The following is a 16,967-nucleotide window of genomic DNA, read 5'->3' as shown; positions in this document are numbered from 1 at the left end:
TCTCGGACTGCCCATTTCCCAATATAGTGTATGTGTGGCTCCAGGGCACCTTAAGAGAATATAATGTCATGACTTACTGATAACGTAGACCGTAAATGACTGATTGATTGTTGCATCACCATTGGAGGCATAAAAGGTGTAGACTCCACTCTCTGACATTTTCAAACGCACCAGCCTGAGCTCACTGTTGTACCTGGTGATTAAATCAACCACAACATTTTTAAAAACAACTGGTGTTGTAGCTGATTTATTTAAGTAAACCACCTCATGATTAACACAGTACCAGGCTTGGTTCAGAAACTGCCCAATGATTCTTTACCACCCGAAAGTGCACAGTATTACAGCACACACAAAAAGCCCAGAAGCACTAATTAGTTTTTACTGAATTTCTCAGGCAGCTCTGGAGTGTGGTAAAGCAGGGCCAGGGAAAGGCTGGCTGTTGCATAAAAGTGTAATCATCTCTCAATGACCCAGGGCCAGTTAAGAACCAAAGGTGTTACATTTCAGTGAGAGGGTGTAATGAACATATTCATCATGTGGTAGGCCCAGGGCAAGGAGAGTGTGTTTTTTTGTATTTGTGTGTGGATGTGTTTAACTATACTTGTTGGGACCAGAAGTCACCACAATAATAGTAAACTAACGGAAATTTGACCAACTGCGGACATTTTGTTGGTCCCCATAATGTCAAATGCTGTTTCTAGGGGTTTAGGGCTAAGGTTAGAATTAGTGTTAGGGTTAGAATTAGGTTTAGGTTTAGGAGCTAGGGTTAGGTTTAGGCAAAATAGGATTTTGAATGGAACTGAATTGTATGTGCCCACAAGGTTAGCTGCACAAGACTGTGTGTGTGTGTGTGTGTGTGTGTGTGTGTGTGTGTGTGTGTGTGTGTGTGTGTGTGTGTGTGTGTGTGTGTGTGTGTGTGTGTGTGTGTGTGTGTGTGTGTGTGTGTGTGTGTGTGTGTGTGTGTGTGTGTCAGGGTTTCCATTAGCCAGTAATTGCCAGATTTTGGCAGATATATTTTTTTTTATTCCGGCCAAATTCTCCGGGGTTGCCGTGCGGCTGAGGAGGGAGAGAAAGCGAGAGAGGAACCTTGGCCTAGCCTAATGTTGATTGCGAAGATGGATGCCTTTTTCATTGAGTAAAACAAAAGTTTGAGAGTACGCCTATAGTGAAAAGCCTACAATGCAGGGCTCCAGACTGTGACCATTTAGTCGCATTTTGCGATCCTTTGACTTGGTTGTGCAAGTAAAAAAATTGATTAGTTGCATCGGTGCGGGCTGCACATTAATTCACCTCACTAAATACATCATATTTTTTAGGAGGTTAAAAACATGATTAGGTCAAACAGTAAAGTTCATTATCCTCATGATTCCTGTCATGAAAGTGTCTGGCTGCCTGTCCCTGTACCTGTTTTGCTGGGGCCTGATTTTGTGTCCAGCGAGCCACTCTATCTCTCTCTGCTTTCCAGGGGGAAAAAATGCTCTGGGAGAAAGAAAAGTGTTCTGATTGTCTAACATTTGAATATCCAGTTGCTGGGAAAACACAGCTATACTGTTGTCACAGATGGAGAGAAGATGTTCTCAGCTTTCTGTTGGTATATCTTCTATTTCTCAACTCTTCAATTATAACCTCAATAGCAACTATTTTTCACAGATATGGAGCTAGCGAAATGTGCATTGGCCATTGGGAGTGCATAGGCCTCATTGGACATTTTTTTGGACATAAATGTACTATTACACTAATACATGGCTACTATGAGTGGGTATTATTTTTAGAGTTAGTGATATCGCTAATGTGTTTTGATTTTCCACTTACTCAGGTGGTGAATTAGCCCCAAATAAATTAGCCTATGATATTAGAGCACATAAGGATGCAAGCAACAACAAAAAAAATCTGAAAATATAACAACAATTGCATCATTGTCTACCCACAATGCATGACAATCACTGGATTAGGTTGCACATTCAAATATTTAGAATCCCAACATCACAAGATGAAACAACTTATTTCTTCAATACCATCTCGGTAGTCTATTACACTGTGAATGACTTTATAAGATGATAGGCCTACTATTTTTTTGTATTGTGTGATGGCACCATTTTTGGGGGGGTAAAACCAAATCATGGGCTGGTGCCACCAGGGGAAAATGTTCATCTGGAACCCTGCTACAAGGGTAAAGTCCTCCGAATGGAAAAGTTTTAATGTTGTAGTGAACAAAGATGAGAAGAATGTTGGCACGGCCAAATGCAGGCTACTGTGCAACACACTCTTCAGGTAGGGAGCAATTTTTCAGACATTTTTTAAAATCATTGTTATTATTGTAGGCCTATTTATTAACCCAAACCAATTATTTAAAATATGCAAAACGTGTTTTGTTTCATTCTGTTGAGACATTTTCATTGGCTAAATTAAGTTAGATCTGTCTTTTTAAATGTGTGCTCCGTATTTTGTTTAAGATGGGTTATAAGTAGGCATGTTGTAAAATAAATATCATTAACTTATTGCTGTCATTTGTTGGGTATGGTATGCACTAGCCTTTCTTGGTAATTGCTCCAATATAGCCTGTGAAGGTTTAAATCAGTTTGTAAGTGCGTAGTTTCATTCTGTTGAGCCAATTTCTTTGGCCAAATTAAGTTCCAACTGTAATGTTGTGTTTACCGCAATATCATTTATCCTGTTTGTATTTTCAAAAGAAAAACAATGGCTTGACTTACTTTTGACATTACCCAAATTAAATGTAGAAACGTTTGTGAAGATTTGGTGTGGTGTGGCTAATAGCCTATTATTTTTATATATTTAAAAAAAATGTTATTTAACCTTTATTTAACTAGGCAAGTCAGTTAATAACTAATTCTTATTTACAATGACGTCCTACCAAAAGGCAAACAGGCCTCCTGCGTGGATGGGGGCTGGGATTAAAAATAAATCAAATATAAATATAGGACAAAACACACATCACGACAAGAGAGACAACACTACATAAAGAGAGACCTAAGACAACAACATAGCAAGGCAGCAACACATGACGACACAGCATCGTAGCAACACAACATAACAACAACATGGTAGCAACAACATGGTAGCAGCACAAAACATGGTACAAACATTACTGGGCACAGACAACAGCACAAAGCGCAAGAAGGTAGAGACAACAATACATCACACAAAGCAGTCACAACTGTCAGTGAGAGTATCCATGATTGAGTCTTTGAATGAAGAGATTGAGATAAAACTGTCCAGTTTGAGTGTTTGTTGCGGCTCGTTCCAGTCGCTAGCTGCAGCGAACTTTAAAGAGGAGCGACCCATGGATGTGTGTGCTTTGGAGAATTAAACAGAGTGTGACTGGCAGAACGGGTGTTGTATGTGGAGGATGAGGGTTGCAGTAGATATCTCAGATAGGGGGGAGTGAGGCCTACGAGGATTTTATAAATAAGCATGAACCAGTGGGTCTTGCGACGGGTATACAGAGATTACCAGTTTACAGAGGAGTATAGAGTGCAGTGATGTGTCCTATAAGGAGCATCAGTGGCAAATCTGATGGCCGAATGGTAAAGAACATCTAGCCGCTCGAGAGCACCCTTACCTGCCGATCTATAAATTACGTCTCCGTAATCTAGCATGGGTAAGATGGTCATCTGAATCAGGGTTAGTTTGGCAGCTGTGGTGAAAGAGTAGAGATTACGATAGAGGAAACCATGTCTAGATTTAACCTTAGCCTGCAGCTTTGATATGTGCTGAGAGAAGGACAGTGTACCATCTAGCCATACTCCCAAGTACTTGTATGAGGTGACTACCTCAAGCTCTAAACCCTCAGAGGTAGTAGTCACACCAGTGGGAGAGGGGCATTCTTCTTACCAAACCACATGACCTTTGTTTTGGAGGTGTTCAGAACAAGGTTAAGGACAGAGAAAGCTTGTTGGACACTAAGAAAGCTTTGTTGTAGAGCATTTAGCACAAAATCCAGGGAGGGGCCAACTGAGTATAAGACTGTATCATCTACATATAAATGGATGAGAGAGCTTCCTACTGCCTGAGCTATGTTGTTGATGTAAATTGAGAAGAGCGTGGGGCCTAGGATCGAGCCTTGGGGTACTCCCTTGGTGACAGGCAGTGTCTGAGACAGCAGATTTTCTGACTTTATACACTGCACTCTGAGAGAGGTAGTTAGCAAACCAGGCCAAAGACCCCTCAGAGACACCATATACTGGAGGTCTATGATATGAAGGCAGTGCGCACAGGTGCTCTAAATGACTCCGACAGCTGAATGAGGTGAGGAAGAATGTTTTAGGCCTACCACAATGACTCCTATAATATGAGAATATGATGCTCATCTTTCCAAAAAATATTAAAATTGACAATTTACGAATTGGCCTTTTTCTGTACGGTTATATCTGTATGACACAGTAACCTATCAGACAAGTATAAATAAATGAATTAATGTCAGTGTCGTAACATGCCGCAGGCACATCTCTATCTCTCTGGGGCTAGGCCTAAACTTCTCTTCTTTTATATTATAAAAAACATTAAATACAGTGGACACCTAAGCCAGTAGACCTACCCAGCAAACAGGGGACATCCTGATCCGGCAACATTCCCACTATGTCCCTTAAGGGTTTCAGCGCAACGTTATCCCACTAACATTCTGGCAAGGTTCTAAGAACGTCAATTGATGGTACCAAGGGAATGTTCTCTGGGGGACCTTCGTCTAGTTCCCTGTAAGTTCACAGGATGTCATTGAGGACCATGTCAGGACCTTTTTAGGACCTTCTCAGGACTTTCATCTTACTAGTCCTCAGGAAATCGTGTAATAGTCCCAATGGAACGTTCTTTGGGGGACCTTTGTTTAGTTTCCTTGAAGTTCCCAGGATGTTACTGAGGACCATGTCAGGAACTTTTTAGGACATTTTCAGCACTTTCATTTTACTAGTCCTTAGGATTTTACATGATGGTCCCAATGGAACGTTCTCAGGTTTGTTCCGGGGAGGTTTTTAGGACGTTGAGTCATGGTCCCCTGAAGGTTTTTTCTAGTTCCTGGTTGGTCCCAGGGACATTCCCGTGGACATTTTAGGACATAATTGGGATGTTGAGTCATGGTCCCCTGGAGGTTTTGTCTATTTACCGGTTGGTCCCGCGGACATCCCCAAGACATTCTTGGGACGTTGTGTGAAGGTCCCCTGAACATTCTTGGGGGATTGTGTCATTGTGTCATGGTCCCCTGGAGGTTCTTGTCAGGTGATGGTCCCAGTTGTCTCAGTGTATTTTTATTATATATACATTTTTGGGGGTATTTTACCTTCTTTTTCTCCCCAATTTCAATATTGTCTCATCACTGCAACTCCCCAACGGGCTCGGGAGGCGAAGGTCGAGTCATGCGTCCCCCGAAACATGACCCGCCAAACTACGCTTCTTAACACCCGCCACTTAACCCGGAAGCCAGCCGCACTAATGTTTCAGAGGAAACATTGTTCAACTGACGACCGAGGTCAGCCTATTTGTTACCGGTTGGTCCTTCGGACATCCCCGGGATGTTCTTGGGACGTTGTGTCAAGGTCCCTTGAACATTCTTGGGGGATTGTGTCATTGTCCCCTGGAGATTCTTGTCAGGTGATGGTCCCAGTTGTCTCGGGAGGCCAATATCTGTCATTTATTGATGGCACTGGATGCGTGAGGATGTGGCCTAATGGGTTATGTACCCAATGCATATGGATGACAGGTCAATTTCTTTAATGTCTGATAAATTAAATCTTACCAGTCACTTGTCCGGCACCAAATTATCCTAACGGAAACCCTGGTGGATGAGTGTGTCTGTTTGCTTGCGTGTGTGTGTACCTGTATTGGTGGTTCTGTTTGGTGATGACATGATCAGAGGTGTTCCTCAGCTGCTGGCCTGAGAAGCTCCAGGAGAAGGTGTGTGGTTTGGGATAGGCCTCCATGTCCAGATGCAGGGACAGACTCTCCCCAGCACGCACACGCACAGAACTGTTATCTGACGGAGCCAGGTTGATGAAACCTCTATCTGGAAGACATACAACAACCCACAGGTCAGACACATTGACAGTCACCTACATCAAAATACCTTTGACTCTTCTTAACAAAACCACTCCATTTCCACTTAGGTTTTCAAATGAGTGTTGCGATAGTTTCACATTATGGAAATACATAATACAACCCATTCAAATGGAGAATTTCAATATAGATCAGAAGTGCACTGCAATGCCATATACTCACCATAGACATCCAGCCAGATTGACTCAGAGCTGATCCCCTTCTCATTCTGACCCTCACATCGATATCTCCCAGAATCCTGTGTCCCGACAGAGTTGACTTGGAGTGTAGCGCTGCGGACGTGTGTGATGGGCTCAGTCAGGATACGTGAGCCATTCTCCACTGCCGGTTGCTGTGGATACGAAGCCCATACGGCATCCTGTCAATCAACACCCAGAGATCTATAGAGATTAACCCTGTCTGGTCTGGATTCCTTCCCTCCCCGGCCAGGGGGACAGGAGGGCTTACCACACACACACACACACACACACACACACACACACACACACACACACACACACACACCTCAGGGCCCTGAGACTCAGTAAACATACACACACAGCCAACTGAACATCACACTAGTTTCTCAAGATACTGATGTTTCAGACTTGGAGCATTTTGGACTCTCTAGCAAATATAAAAAAGATATTTAACTTTGCTCTATTTCAATAAAAATCTATTTTCCAATCAGTCTATTGGAGAGTTGTCCTATAGGTATCCCTCCAGCCTCCCTGGCCAACCCCTCAGAGAGAGGGCAAAGGGTTCTCACTGTGCCCGGCGGAGCGGCCCACTTCAGCTTGATGTCTCCGTTGACGTTGGTGGTGCTGCAGGTCAGGGTGAGATTTTGGCCCCGCGTCAGGACCACCCTCTTGGGCCCACGCAACTCAATCACAGGGGGCACATCTGGGACTGAGTAAAACATGTGAGAATATCAAATAAACTATGTCACGGATACAGTACTTCACATCCCAGAACACAAACACAGGAGTGATTGCATTAGCGCCTACATGCACAGATGCACACACAGTTAATGTTATTTTACCTGGTCGCACAGTCAGATCATAGTTCTGTGATTTAACGAGGGCACCGCCCAGTCTGCCAGTGCAGATGTAACAGCCCTCAAAGGCCTTCTTAGTGTCATCGATAACCATGCCCCGCTCCAGGCTGGCAGCATAGTGGAGACCATTAGGGAGGGCACCGCCATGGCATGGCTCCAGGCGCAGGTTGACCACTCTCGGGTCGGTTGCTAGGCAGGGGATGGAGGCACTGTCTCCCGCACGAGTCAGGATACTGAACACAATGGTCTTTCTAAAGACATTATCAGGATCTGCCAACAAAAAAAAAACGACTTTAAAATCAACAGTGTGGTATGAAAACAGCCTCAGGTATTTTGAATGATGTCCAGAGTACATGTGCTGTATGTATAGTACTGAGAGAAGAGATTAGGAGATAGTGCTAATTATATTATTCAGAAATGGAGACAGATCCAGTTTGATCTTTAGCCAATAATCAATCAATTAGTGACACACACACACACACACACACACACACACACACACACACACACACACACACACACACACACACACACACACACACACACACACACACACACACACACACACACACACACACACACACACACACACACACACACACACACATTCCAAGAAATAAGCAGTTATTTTTATTTATTTAACTAGGCAAGTCAGTTAAGAACAAATTCTTATTACAATGACGGCCTACCCCGGCCAAACCCGGACAACATTGGGCCAATTGTGCGCCGCCCTATGGGACTCCCACTCATGGCTGGATGTGATACAGCCTGGATACAAACCAGGGACTGTAGTGAAGCCTCTTGCACTGAGATGCAGTGCCATAGACCGCTGCGCCACTCAGGAGCCCAGATGTACTGCCATATGGACATGGCACAATCCAAAGACTGATCCAAATACCTATCAATCCAGTAAACACCTTCATGCACAAACACACCCACACACAGTGCCCCTCTAAAAAAAGATTTAATCACTTGTTCTGCCTCAAATAAATGTTCACAAGCCTCTCTGAGGCTTACCTTTCTCGTATGCACACTTTCTCCCACCCACTCTTTTTCACTCACTCACTCACTCACTCACTCACTCACTCACTCACTCACTCACTCACTCACTCACTCACTCACTCACTCACTCACTCACTCACTCACTCACTCACTCACTCACTCACTCACTCACAACCTTATACCAGTGGATCTCAATCCTGGTCCTGGGGACACAAAGGGGGGCACGTTTTTGTTTTGCCCTAACACTACACACCTGATTCAAACCATCAACTCGTCATCAGGCTTTGATGATTTGAGTCAGGTGTGTAGTGTTAGGGAGCAAAAACTAAATGTGCACCCCTTTGTGTCCCCAGGAACAGGATTGAGAACCACTGCCTTATACACATAAAAACTCTCACATACATGCCCACACAGGCAAACAGGGCTATGAATGTTGACTCAGAAAGAAACACACCTTTGACGTAGACGTAGATAGAGCTCTGCTCTCCGGTTCTCTCCTCCAGACAGATGTATCGGCCCATGTGGCCAGGCTGAGCTCTGGGGATTTTCAGGACTGACGCCCCATTAGTCCGCTCCTCGCCCCTCAGTTTGGGGCGATCCTCCCGCTGCCACTGCACCACCTGGTCACCCTGGCAAAGCAGGCTAAAGGGGATGTTGAGTGGAATGACCAGGTGGAGGCCTCTGGGGGTGATGGTGGGTCTGGCGCTACCTATAGTAACATGGTTGGGATGGTCATTACAGTATTGATCAAACAGGCTCTGGATATCATGCACATAGTCACTGAAAACGTAATCATAAACACCACAGTCCTCACTCAGAGCCATATAACACATAACAATACGTTTAACAGAATGGAGTAAATAAGTAAGTACAAGTGCCTATCATTAACAGCAACGACTGCACTGCAGGTACTTCAACAGTAATAGTAGACTAGAAATCAGAGGAGGCTGGTGGGAGGAGACATAGGAGTATAGGCTCATTGTAATGGCTGGAAGGGAATAAATAGAACGGTATCAAACACATCAAACATATGGAAAAAACATTCATTTCATTTATTCCATTCCAGCCATTACAATGAGCCCATCCTCCTATAGCTCCTCTACCAGCCTCCTCAGCTAGAAATGTATGTCAACACTGAGGACGGGTAGACAAGACCCTCAGAGCTTGTTTTGCATGCACTTTCATATTAATACAAATCATTATCATAGCCCTCCTAGCATTATATTGACAACACTTTATGACTGAAAAATGACAGGTGAGTTATCACTTTGTCAAAGATGTAAAACAATGCACCATGTACAATTCTTGGCACAACTTAAAATCTACCTGCAGCAATATCAGCACGGGAGAAGTGTCATATTGATTTAGTCTTGAAATCCAAACAAGTTATCTCCTGTCCCATTCCCTATGTGCCCTTCGGCTCTCAACCCGACAGAAATGTTATGGTATGAAATAGTCAACTAGAACACTTTGGATATAGCCTAAATAGAATTTGGCAGAGGATGGGTTAGAACAGTGGAAAAGAAAAATCACCCACAGGCAACACAAAATATACTGCAGAGCAGACAACCCCCTGCACAGGCGAGAGGTAGGCAGAACTGGCCTACCTGGGCATTGCGTCCAGGACAAAGACGCGCCAGGTACAACGTACTGTGCGCGGCTCTCTTTAACAGACCACCAACCAGCCAAAGCCCACCATGCAGAACAACCTGGACTCAGAGCACTTCGTATTATTCTGTACGTAAATCTGAGACACCCCACATGGCATTATTTGTTACATTTCGTATGGTATGTAATAATTTTTGGATGTCCATCATCCATTTAATATGACAAAGTGGCTTGCGAAAGTATTTACCCCCCTTGGCATTTTTCCTATTTTGTTGCCTTACAACCTGGAATTAAAATAGATTTTGGGGGGGGTTGTGTCATTTGATTTACACAACATGCCTACCACTTTGAAGATGCAAAATATTTTTTATTGTGAAACAAACAAGACAACAAAAAAAAAAAAAAAACGTATCTAAGCACATCTAAGCACATCTGTGCGGCTTAACGTGGTCCTATGGACAGATACTTCAATCTACGCTGTGGAACTGTGTAGCTCCTTCGGGGTTATCTATGGTCTCTTTGTTGCCTCTCTGATTAATGCCCTCCTTGCCTGTTCCATGAGATTTGGTGGGCAACCCTCTCTTGGCAGGTTTGTTGTGGTGCCATATTCTTTCCATTTTTTAATAATGGATTTAATGGTGCTCTGTGGGATGTTCAATGTTTCTGATATTTTTTTATAACCCAACCCTGATCAGTACTTCTCCACAACTTTATCCCTGACCTGTTTGGAGAGCTCCTTGGTCTTCATGGTGTCGCTTGGTTGGTGTTGCCCAACTCTAACTACATGTACATATTACCTCAATTACCTCGACTAACCGGTGGCCCCGCACATCGACTCTGTACCTGTACCCCCTGTATATAGCCTCGCTATTGTTATTTGACTGCTGCTGTTTAATTATTTGTTACTTATATTTTCTGTTTTTTACTTAAGACTTATTTTTCTGAAAACTTCTTAAAGCGTTGCTGGTTAAGTGCTTGTAAGTAAGCATTTCACTGTAAGGTCTACACCTGTTGTATTCGGTGCATGTGACAAATAGAATTTGATTTGATTTGATTAATGTAACCATACGTAAAGTAACATATCATCATAAATGGAGTGTCGGATTTACGTACAGAATAATACGAAATGCTCTGACCAAGGTGTGCAGGGAAATTCCTTGCACTCCACTCTATAGAAGAAAGCATTCCTCTATTTCAGGATCCATCACTTCACAGGATAACTGATATTATTTATCTGCCTTTGCCTGATTTCAAGTGGATGTTGTTTGGATTGATTATTCAACCATGTAAGCAATTACAAGCAGAGTTAGGCCTAACATTGACAACTCAATACTGCTCAATAAAGCCTTAAATTAAATCTATAGGTGAGGCATGCAATTATATGTGAGACATTAAATTCACTGGCAAGGCATGTTGTAAGTTATGTAAAAAAAAAAGTGTTATATGGTACATGAATCCCTAACACCAAAACACAATTACAAGGCTTAAAAAAAACTGAGATTTAATGCAAATGTTGATATAAAAATTGTTGATTTAAAAATGTATGACAAAAGTTTCTCTGTTTAGGCTTGGCTAATGGTCACAACAATTATATAAAACGCTACAGGCCCACAGTAGGTCTATGCAAAACTAACTCTTAGAAAATGCCCCTGCTTATTTACCTACTTCTAAGAAATGTCTCTACATTTCCATAATGACAGTTATTGCTGAGATGACACGATATGACTAGCACAGCGCTTATCTGAGCCAATGACTCGAGGCTCTTAGAAAATATCAAGCCATTTAGCGAGCCTATACAAACAGTCCTACTAGGCTATTGAACTAACGTTCCCAAATGATATAGTTGATCAAAACAAGTGTCATTCTTTAATTGAAAAAAATATTCCTAATTGTAATGTCTATCAAGTATTTTAGCCTACAACGAGGTCACTTATCAATCTGTGCATAAATAAATCGCTGTTAATTTACTTTATGACAATATCTCCGTGCTGTGCCTGGTCCACTAGATTCATTATTGAGATGAACGCAACCTGATGCTGAGCGCACAAATATCCAATTTCCTCATTAGGTTTCAGTGACTAACTCAAAATGTCAAGGTACAGGGTAACCAACAGGCTATCTCTACATCCTGAACGATACAAAGTTCTAATCTGCTGAGAAAAGGTGTATTCTAGGCTACAATACAATTCTTAACTGAATAGAAATTGCATATTTATAGCCCACAAAAAAACTAAAATAATAATAATGAACAAAACAGTGGCAACAAATCTATTTAGTACAGTGACCAAGGTGATCATGTTCGTGAAGTGTGATCAATCACCAAGTGGTTAAAATAAACTTCTGTAAAACAACAACTAGCCCCACAACTGTTGGCAGAGAGACAATGTTGACCAATATTATGTCTTACCTGTTTGGATGGATAACTGCAACAAGATAGAAAACAGTACCCAGTGGTATTCCATTATTACAATTCCATCTATATTGCTGTGCGGTGCCAATGTCTGCTCTGAAGAGCTCGCGCTTGTAAATGCCGCGGATTGCTCCGCAGTTGAGTGAAGGCTTGAAACATGCAGATGAACGTCTTAAACGCACATTGCAGACGGGTATTGTGTTGAAGTACTAGGATCAATGGGTGGTGATGTGTTCAACTGCGTCTATAGAGGTCGTTCGTGGGCAGGGTGCGGGTTGAGTGGCATCAACAATAACATGCTTTTCAATTACATTCCATGCATGCCAGAACTTCACAGCAATACTTTGCATTGGAAGCATAGCCGCGGGAAGCACTGAAAAAAGAAATAATAATAATACATAATTTTTTATAAATATTTTTTCACAAAAGTAGTGCCTTTACTAGTATTAGCAGACCAATATAGACCAAAAAAATGCAGCATCTCTGCTTTGGCAAAAAAAGGTATTGTATAATTAAGAACAGTATCTTGCAGGATTCAATAGTTGGCATTTTAAGAGTTGTTGCCCTGTCACTTTCTCTGCGATTGTCATTCTAATGGAATCCAGAAAGAGCAAAACCCTGTCCACAAACATTTACATCAAAATGTGCAAAGTTATGGGCAAAGACCCAAAACATTCACATCAAATTAAATATTTGTATTGATTAAACAACGTGGTACATGAAGCCCTAACACCAAAAAACACCATTCCAAGGTTTAACAAACTGAGTTTGAATGCAAATGTTGAGATGCTAGGATAATGGTCACAAAAAATCTATACAACACTACAGGCCCACAGTAGGTCTATGCAAAACCAACTCTTAGAAAATGACACTGCTTATTTGCATACTTCTAAGGAATTCCTCGACATTTCCATAATGACAGTTGCTGAAATGACAAGATATGACTAGCAAAGCCCTTATCTGCGCCAATGACTCGAGGCTCTCGGGAAAAGAACAAACCAGTTAGAGAGCCTATACAAACAGTCCTACTAGGCTATTGAACTAACGTTCCCAAATCACATAGTTTATCACAAGTGTCATTCTTTAATTGAAAAAGTATTCCTAATTGTAATGTCTAACAATTTGTTTAGCCTACAACGAGGTCAGTTATCAATCTGTGCATGAAAAAAATCGCTGTTTATTTACTTTTTTCCAATGTCTCCGTGCTGTGCCCGGTCCAATAGATTAATTATGGAGATGAATGCAACCTGATGCTGAGCACACAAATATCCAATTTCCTCATTAAGTTTCAGTGACTAACTCAAAATGTCAAGGTACAGGGTAACCAACAGGCTATCTCTACGCCCTGAACAATGTATAAACTATACAAAGTTATAATCTGCTGAAAAAAGGTGTAGGCTAGGCTACAATATCAATCAATCAATCAATCAATCAAATGTATTTATAAAGCCTTTTTACATCATCCGATGTCACAAAGTGCAATACAGTGCCTTGCTAAAGTATTCATCCCCCTTGGCATTTTTCCTATTTTGCTGCATTACAACCTGTAATTTAAATAGATTTTTATTTGGATTTCATGTAATGGACATAAAGAAAATAGTCCAAATTGGTGAAGTGAAATTAAAAAAATAACTTGCTTCATAAAATTCTAAAAAGTAAAAAAACTGAAAAGTGATGCGTGCATTTGTGTTCAGCCCTTTGCTATGAAGCCCCTAAATAAGATCTGGTACAACCAATTACCTTCAGAAGTCACATAATTAGTTAAATAAAGTCCACCTGTGTGCAATCTAAGTGTCACATGATCTCAGTATATATATACACCTGTTCCGAAAGACCCCAGAGTCTGCAACACCCCTAAGCAAGGGGCGCCACCAAGCAAGCGGCACCATGAAAACCAAGAAGCTCTCCAAACAGGTCAGAGACAAATTTGTGGAGCAGTACTGATCAGGGTTGGGTTATAAAAAAAAATATCAGAAACATTGAACATTCCACGGAGCACCATTAAATCCATTATTAAAAAATGGAAAGAATATGGCACCACAACAAACCTGCCAAGAGAGGCCCACCAAAACTCATGGACCAGGCAAGGAGGGCATTAATCAGAGAGGCAAAAAAGAGACCAAAGATAAACCTAAAGGAGCTACAAAGCTCCACAGCGTATATTGAAGTATCTGTCCATAGGACCACGTTAAGCCGCACACTCTACAGAGCTGGGCTTTACAGAAGAGTGGCCAGAAAAAAAGCAAATGCTTAAAGGAAAAAAAATAAGCAAACACGATTGGTGTTCGCCAAAAGACATGTGGGAGACTCCCCAAACATATGGAAGAAGATACTCTGGTCAGATGAGACTAAAACGTCGCTTTTTGGCCATCAAGGAAAATGCTATGTCTGTCGCAAACCTAACACCTCCCATCACCCCAAGAACCCCATCACCCTGAGAACACCACTGTGAAGCATGGTGGTGGCACCACAATGAAGCATGGTGGTGGCATCATGTTTTTCATCGGCAGGGACTGGGAAACTGGTCAGAATTGAAGGAATGAAGGATGGCGCTAAATACAGGGAAATTCTTGAGGGAAACCTGTTTCAGTCTTCCAGAGATTTGAGACTGGGACGGAGATTCACCTTCCAGCAGGACCATAACCCTAATTATAAAGTTAAAGCAACACTTGAGTGTTTTAAGGAAAAACATTTAAATGTCTTGGAATGGCCTAGTCAAATCCCAGATCTCAATCCAATTGAGAATCTGTGGTATGACTTAAAGATTGCTGTACACCAGCGGAACCCATCCAACTTGAAGGAGCTGGAGAAATTTTGCCTTGAAGAATGGGCAAAAATCCCATTGGCTAGATGTGCCAAGCTTATAGAGACCTACCCCAAGAGACTTGCAGCTATAGTTGCTGCAAAAGGTGGCTCTACAAAGTATTGACTTTTTTTTTTGGGGGGGGGGGGGGGGGTGAATAGTTATGCACTCTCAAGTTTTCAGTTTTTTTTGTTATATTTCTTGTTTGTTTCAAAATAAAAAATATTTTGCATCTTCAAAGGGGTGGGCAAGTTGTGTAAATCAAATGACACAAACCCCCCAAAAATCTATTTTAATTCCAGGTTGTAAGGCAACAAAATAGGAAAAATGCCAAGGGGGTGAATACTTTTGCAAGCCACTGTACAGAAATACAATACAATCCCTAACTGAATAGAAATTGCATATTTATAGCCCACAAAGAAACGAAAATAATAATGAACAAAACAGTGGCAACAAATCTATTTAGTACAGTGACCAAGGTGATCATGTTCGTGAAGTGTGATCAATCACCAAGTGGTTAAAATAAACTTATGTAAAACAACAACTACCCCCACAACCGTTGGCAGAGAGACAATGTTGACCCTTATTATGTCTTACCTGTTTGGAAGGATAACTGCAACAAGATAGAAAACAGTACCCAGTGGTGTTCCATTATTACAATTCCATCTGTATTTGAACACCCAATGCAGCGGGGTATTGTGTGGAAGTACTAAGATCAACAGGTGGTGATGTTGTGTTGAACTGTGTCTATAGAAGTTGTTCGTGGGCAGGGGAGGGTGCGGGTTGGGTGAGATCAACAATAACAAGCATTTCAATTACATTACTAGTATTAGTAGACCAATGTAGACACATTTTATCAGCATCTCTGCGTTGGCAAGAAAGGTAGTTGTATAATTAAGAACAGTATCTCGCACGATTCAATAGTTTGAATTTGTAAGAGATGTTTTTGCACTGTCCCTTTCCCTGTGATTGTCATTCTAATTATCTGTACAAAACAGAAATCTGATAATACTTGTAGAATATAAAAATACTTGCTTGATATATGTTTTCCAGTTTCTTGAAATACTTTGCAAATGCAACTTATTTCTATGTAAAAACTGAAGTGGTCTAGACTCAAGTTACAAATGTTGGTAAACACTTTAATACATTTAGTTTACATTTTTTTCTCACAAAAGTAGTGCACTGGGCCTTTACTAGTTCTGTATTAGAGCAGCCCCAAAGTGCTTCCTGTGGCTATGATTGGAAGCCCTAAGGTTAAAGTCCATATAAAAACATTTTTTGTTTTGTTGCATAAATCATACAGTATGAGAGTTTGGTATAGCCTACTAGGCATGTTCTCTACTTTTTACATCTAGAAACACCTTATGCAACCATGGAGGACATCCCAAATGCTATTTAATTTATGTCATGGTATACTCAAGGCAGTCATATTAATCATGACTTTCTTGATTATTTTTGTTGTAGGTTCAGTGACACATATGGCCCAGATTTACTAAACCTTTGCACCAGGTGCAAAGTTTGCACCTGCTTTTTTTCAGTTTAGGATTTAACACCTAAAACAAAGCTAAAACATTAAATTATCTTTATTCTTATTATTTTTCATAATCAATGTTTAATTTCCTTATTTTTTTTAATGCTTATCTGTGCTATTCATATGACTGGTGCTACTATTGTTTTATTAAGCTCTGGTAACTAACTGCAGTTGAGATTGCCCAGGTAACTTCTTCGTTGCTAGAGCAGCCAAATCATGAAGCAGAACAGTGATAGCCATTAGTTTGCATGGGCATTCAAGTTGGGTATCATTATCTCAGTATTTACTTCAAACTTATTCTGATCTAGACCAATTTTGTGGCTTTGATGTTGTGGCCCCAGAGTTTTAGTTCCAGGTAATCACTTTTGTTACGGGAAGAGAGATGCAGTACTTCGAAGCCAACACGCTTAATTGCTAATACCTTAATTAAGACAAGCCTCAACATTTTTATCAAGTCAAAGATTATTTCTCTCTTACACAGATTTGCAGGTGTTTATAGCAGGTGCAGTGAAGT

General features: G+C 41.3%; 1 protein-coding gene across 2 annotated transcripts in view; it reads right to left on the bottom strand.

Annotated features, from left to right (window-relative positions):
• The window catches only part of LOC106560270 (mast/stem cell growth factor receptor Kit), a 35,049-nt gene extending 22,722 nt beyond the window's left edge, over window positions 1-12,327 (bottom strand). Inside the window, exons 1-7 of one of the 2 annotated variants that reach the window (XM_014122985.3) lie at window positions 12,117-12,327; window positions 8,556-8,810; window positions 7,085-7,369; window positions 6,812-6,951; window positions 6,226-6,421; window positions 5,827-6,013; window positions 78-193 (exon numbers count right to left, since the gene is read on the bottom strand). In XM_014122985.3, the coding sequence (XP_013978460.1) occupies window positions 78-193; window positions 5,827-6,013; window positions 6,226-6,421; window positions 6,812-6,951; window positions 7,085-7,369; window positions 8,556-8,810; window positions 12,117-12,171 (1,234 nt within the window). In that variant the 5' untranslated portion in view covers window positions 12,172-12,327. The remainder of the gene's footprint in view (window positions 1-77; window positions 194-5,826; window positions 6,014-6,225; window positions 6,422-6,811; window positions 6,952-7,084; window positions 7,370-8,555; window positions 8,811-12,116) is intronic. The other variant, XM_014122986.3, reaches the window with a different exon arrangement.
• Between the last annotated feature and the right edge of the window lie 4,640 nt (window positions 12,328-16,967).

The sequence above is a fragment of the Salmo salar genome, chromosome 10, assembly GCF_965601325.2.
Source record: "Salmo salar chromosome 10, fSalSal1, whole genome shotgun sequence".
NCBI classification, from domain to species: Eukaryota; Metazoa; Chordata; class Actinopteri; order Salmoniformes; family Salmonidae; genus Salmo; species Salmo salar.
This window is presented reverse-complemented; position numbering and strand designations above follow the sequence as displayed.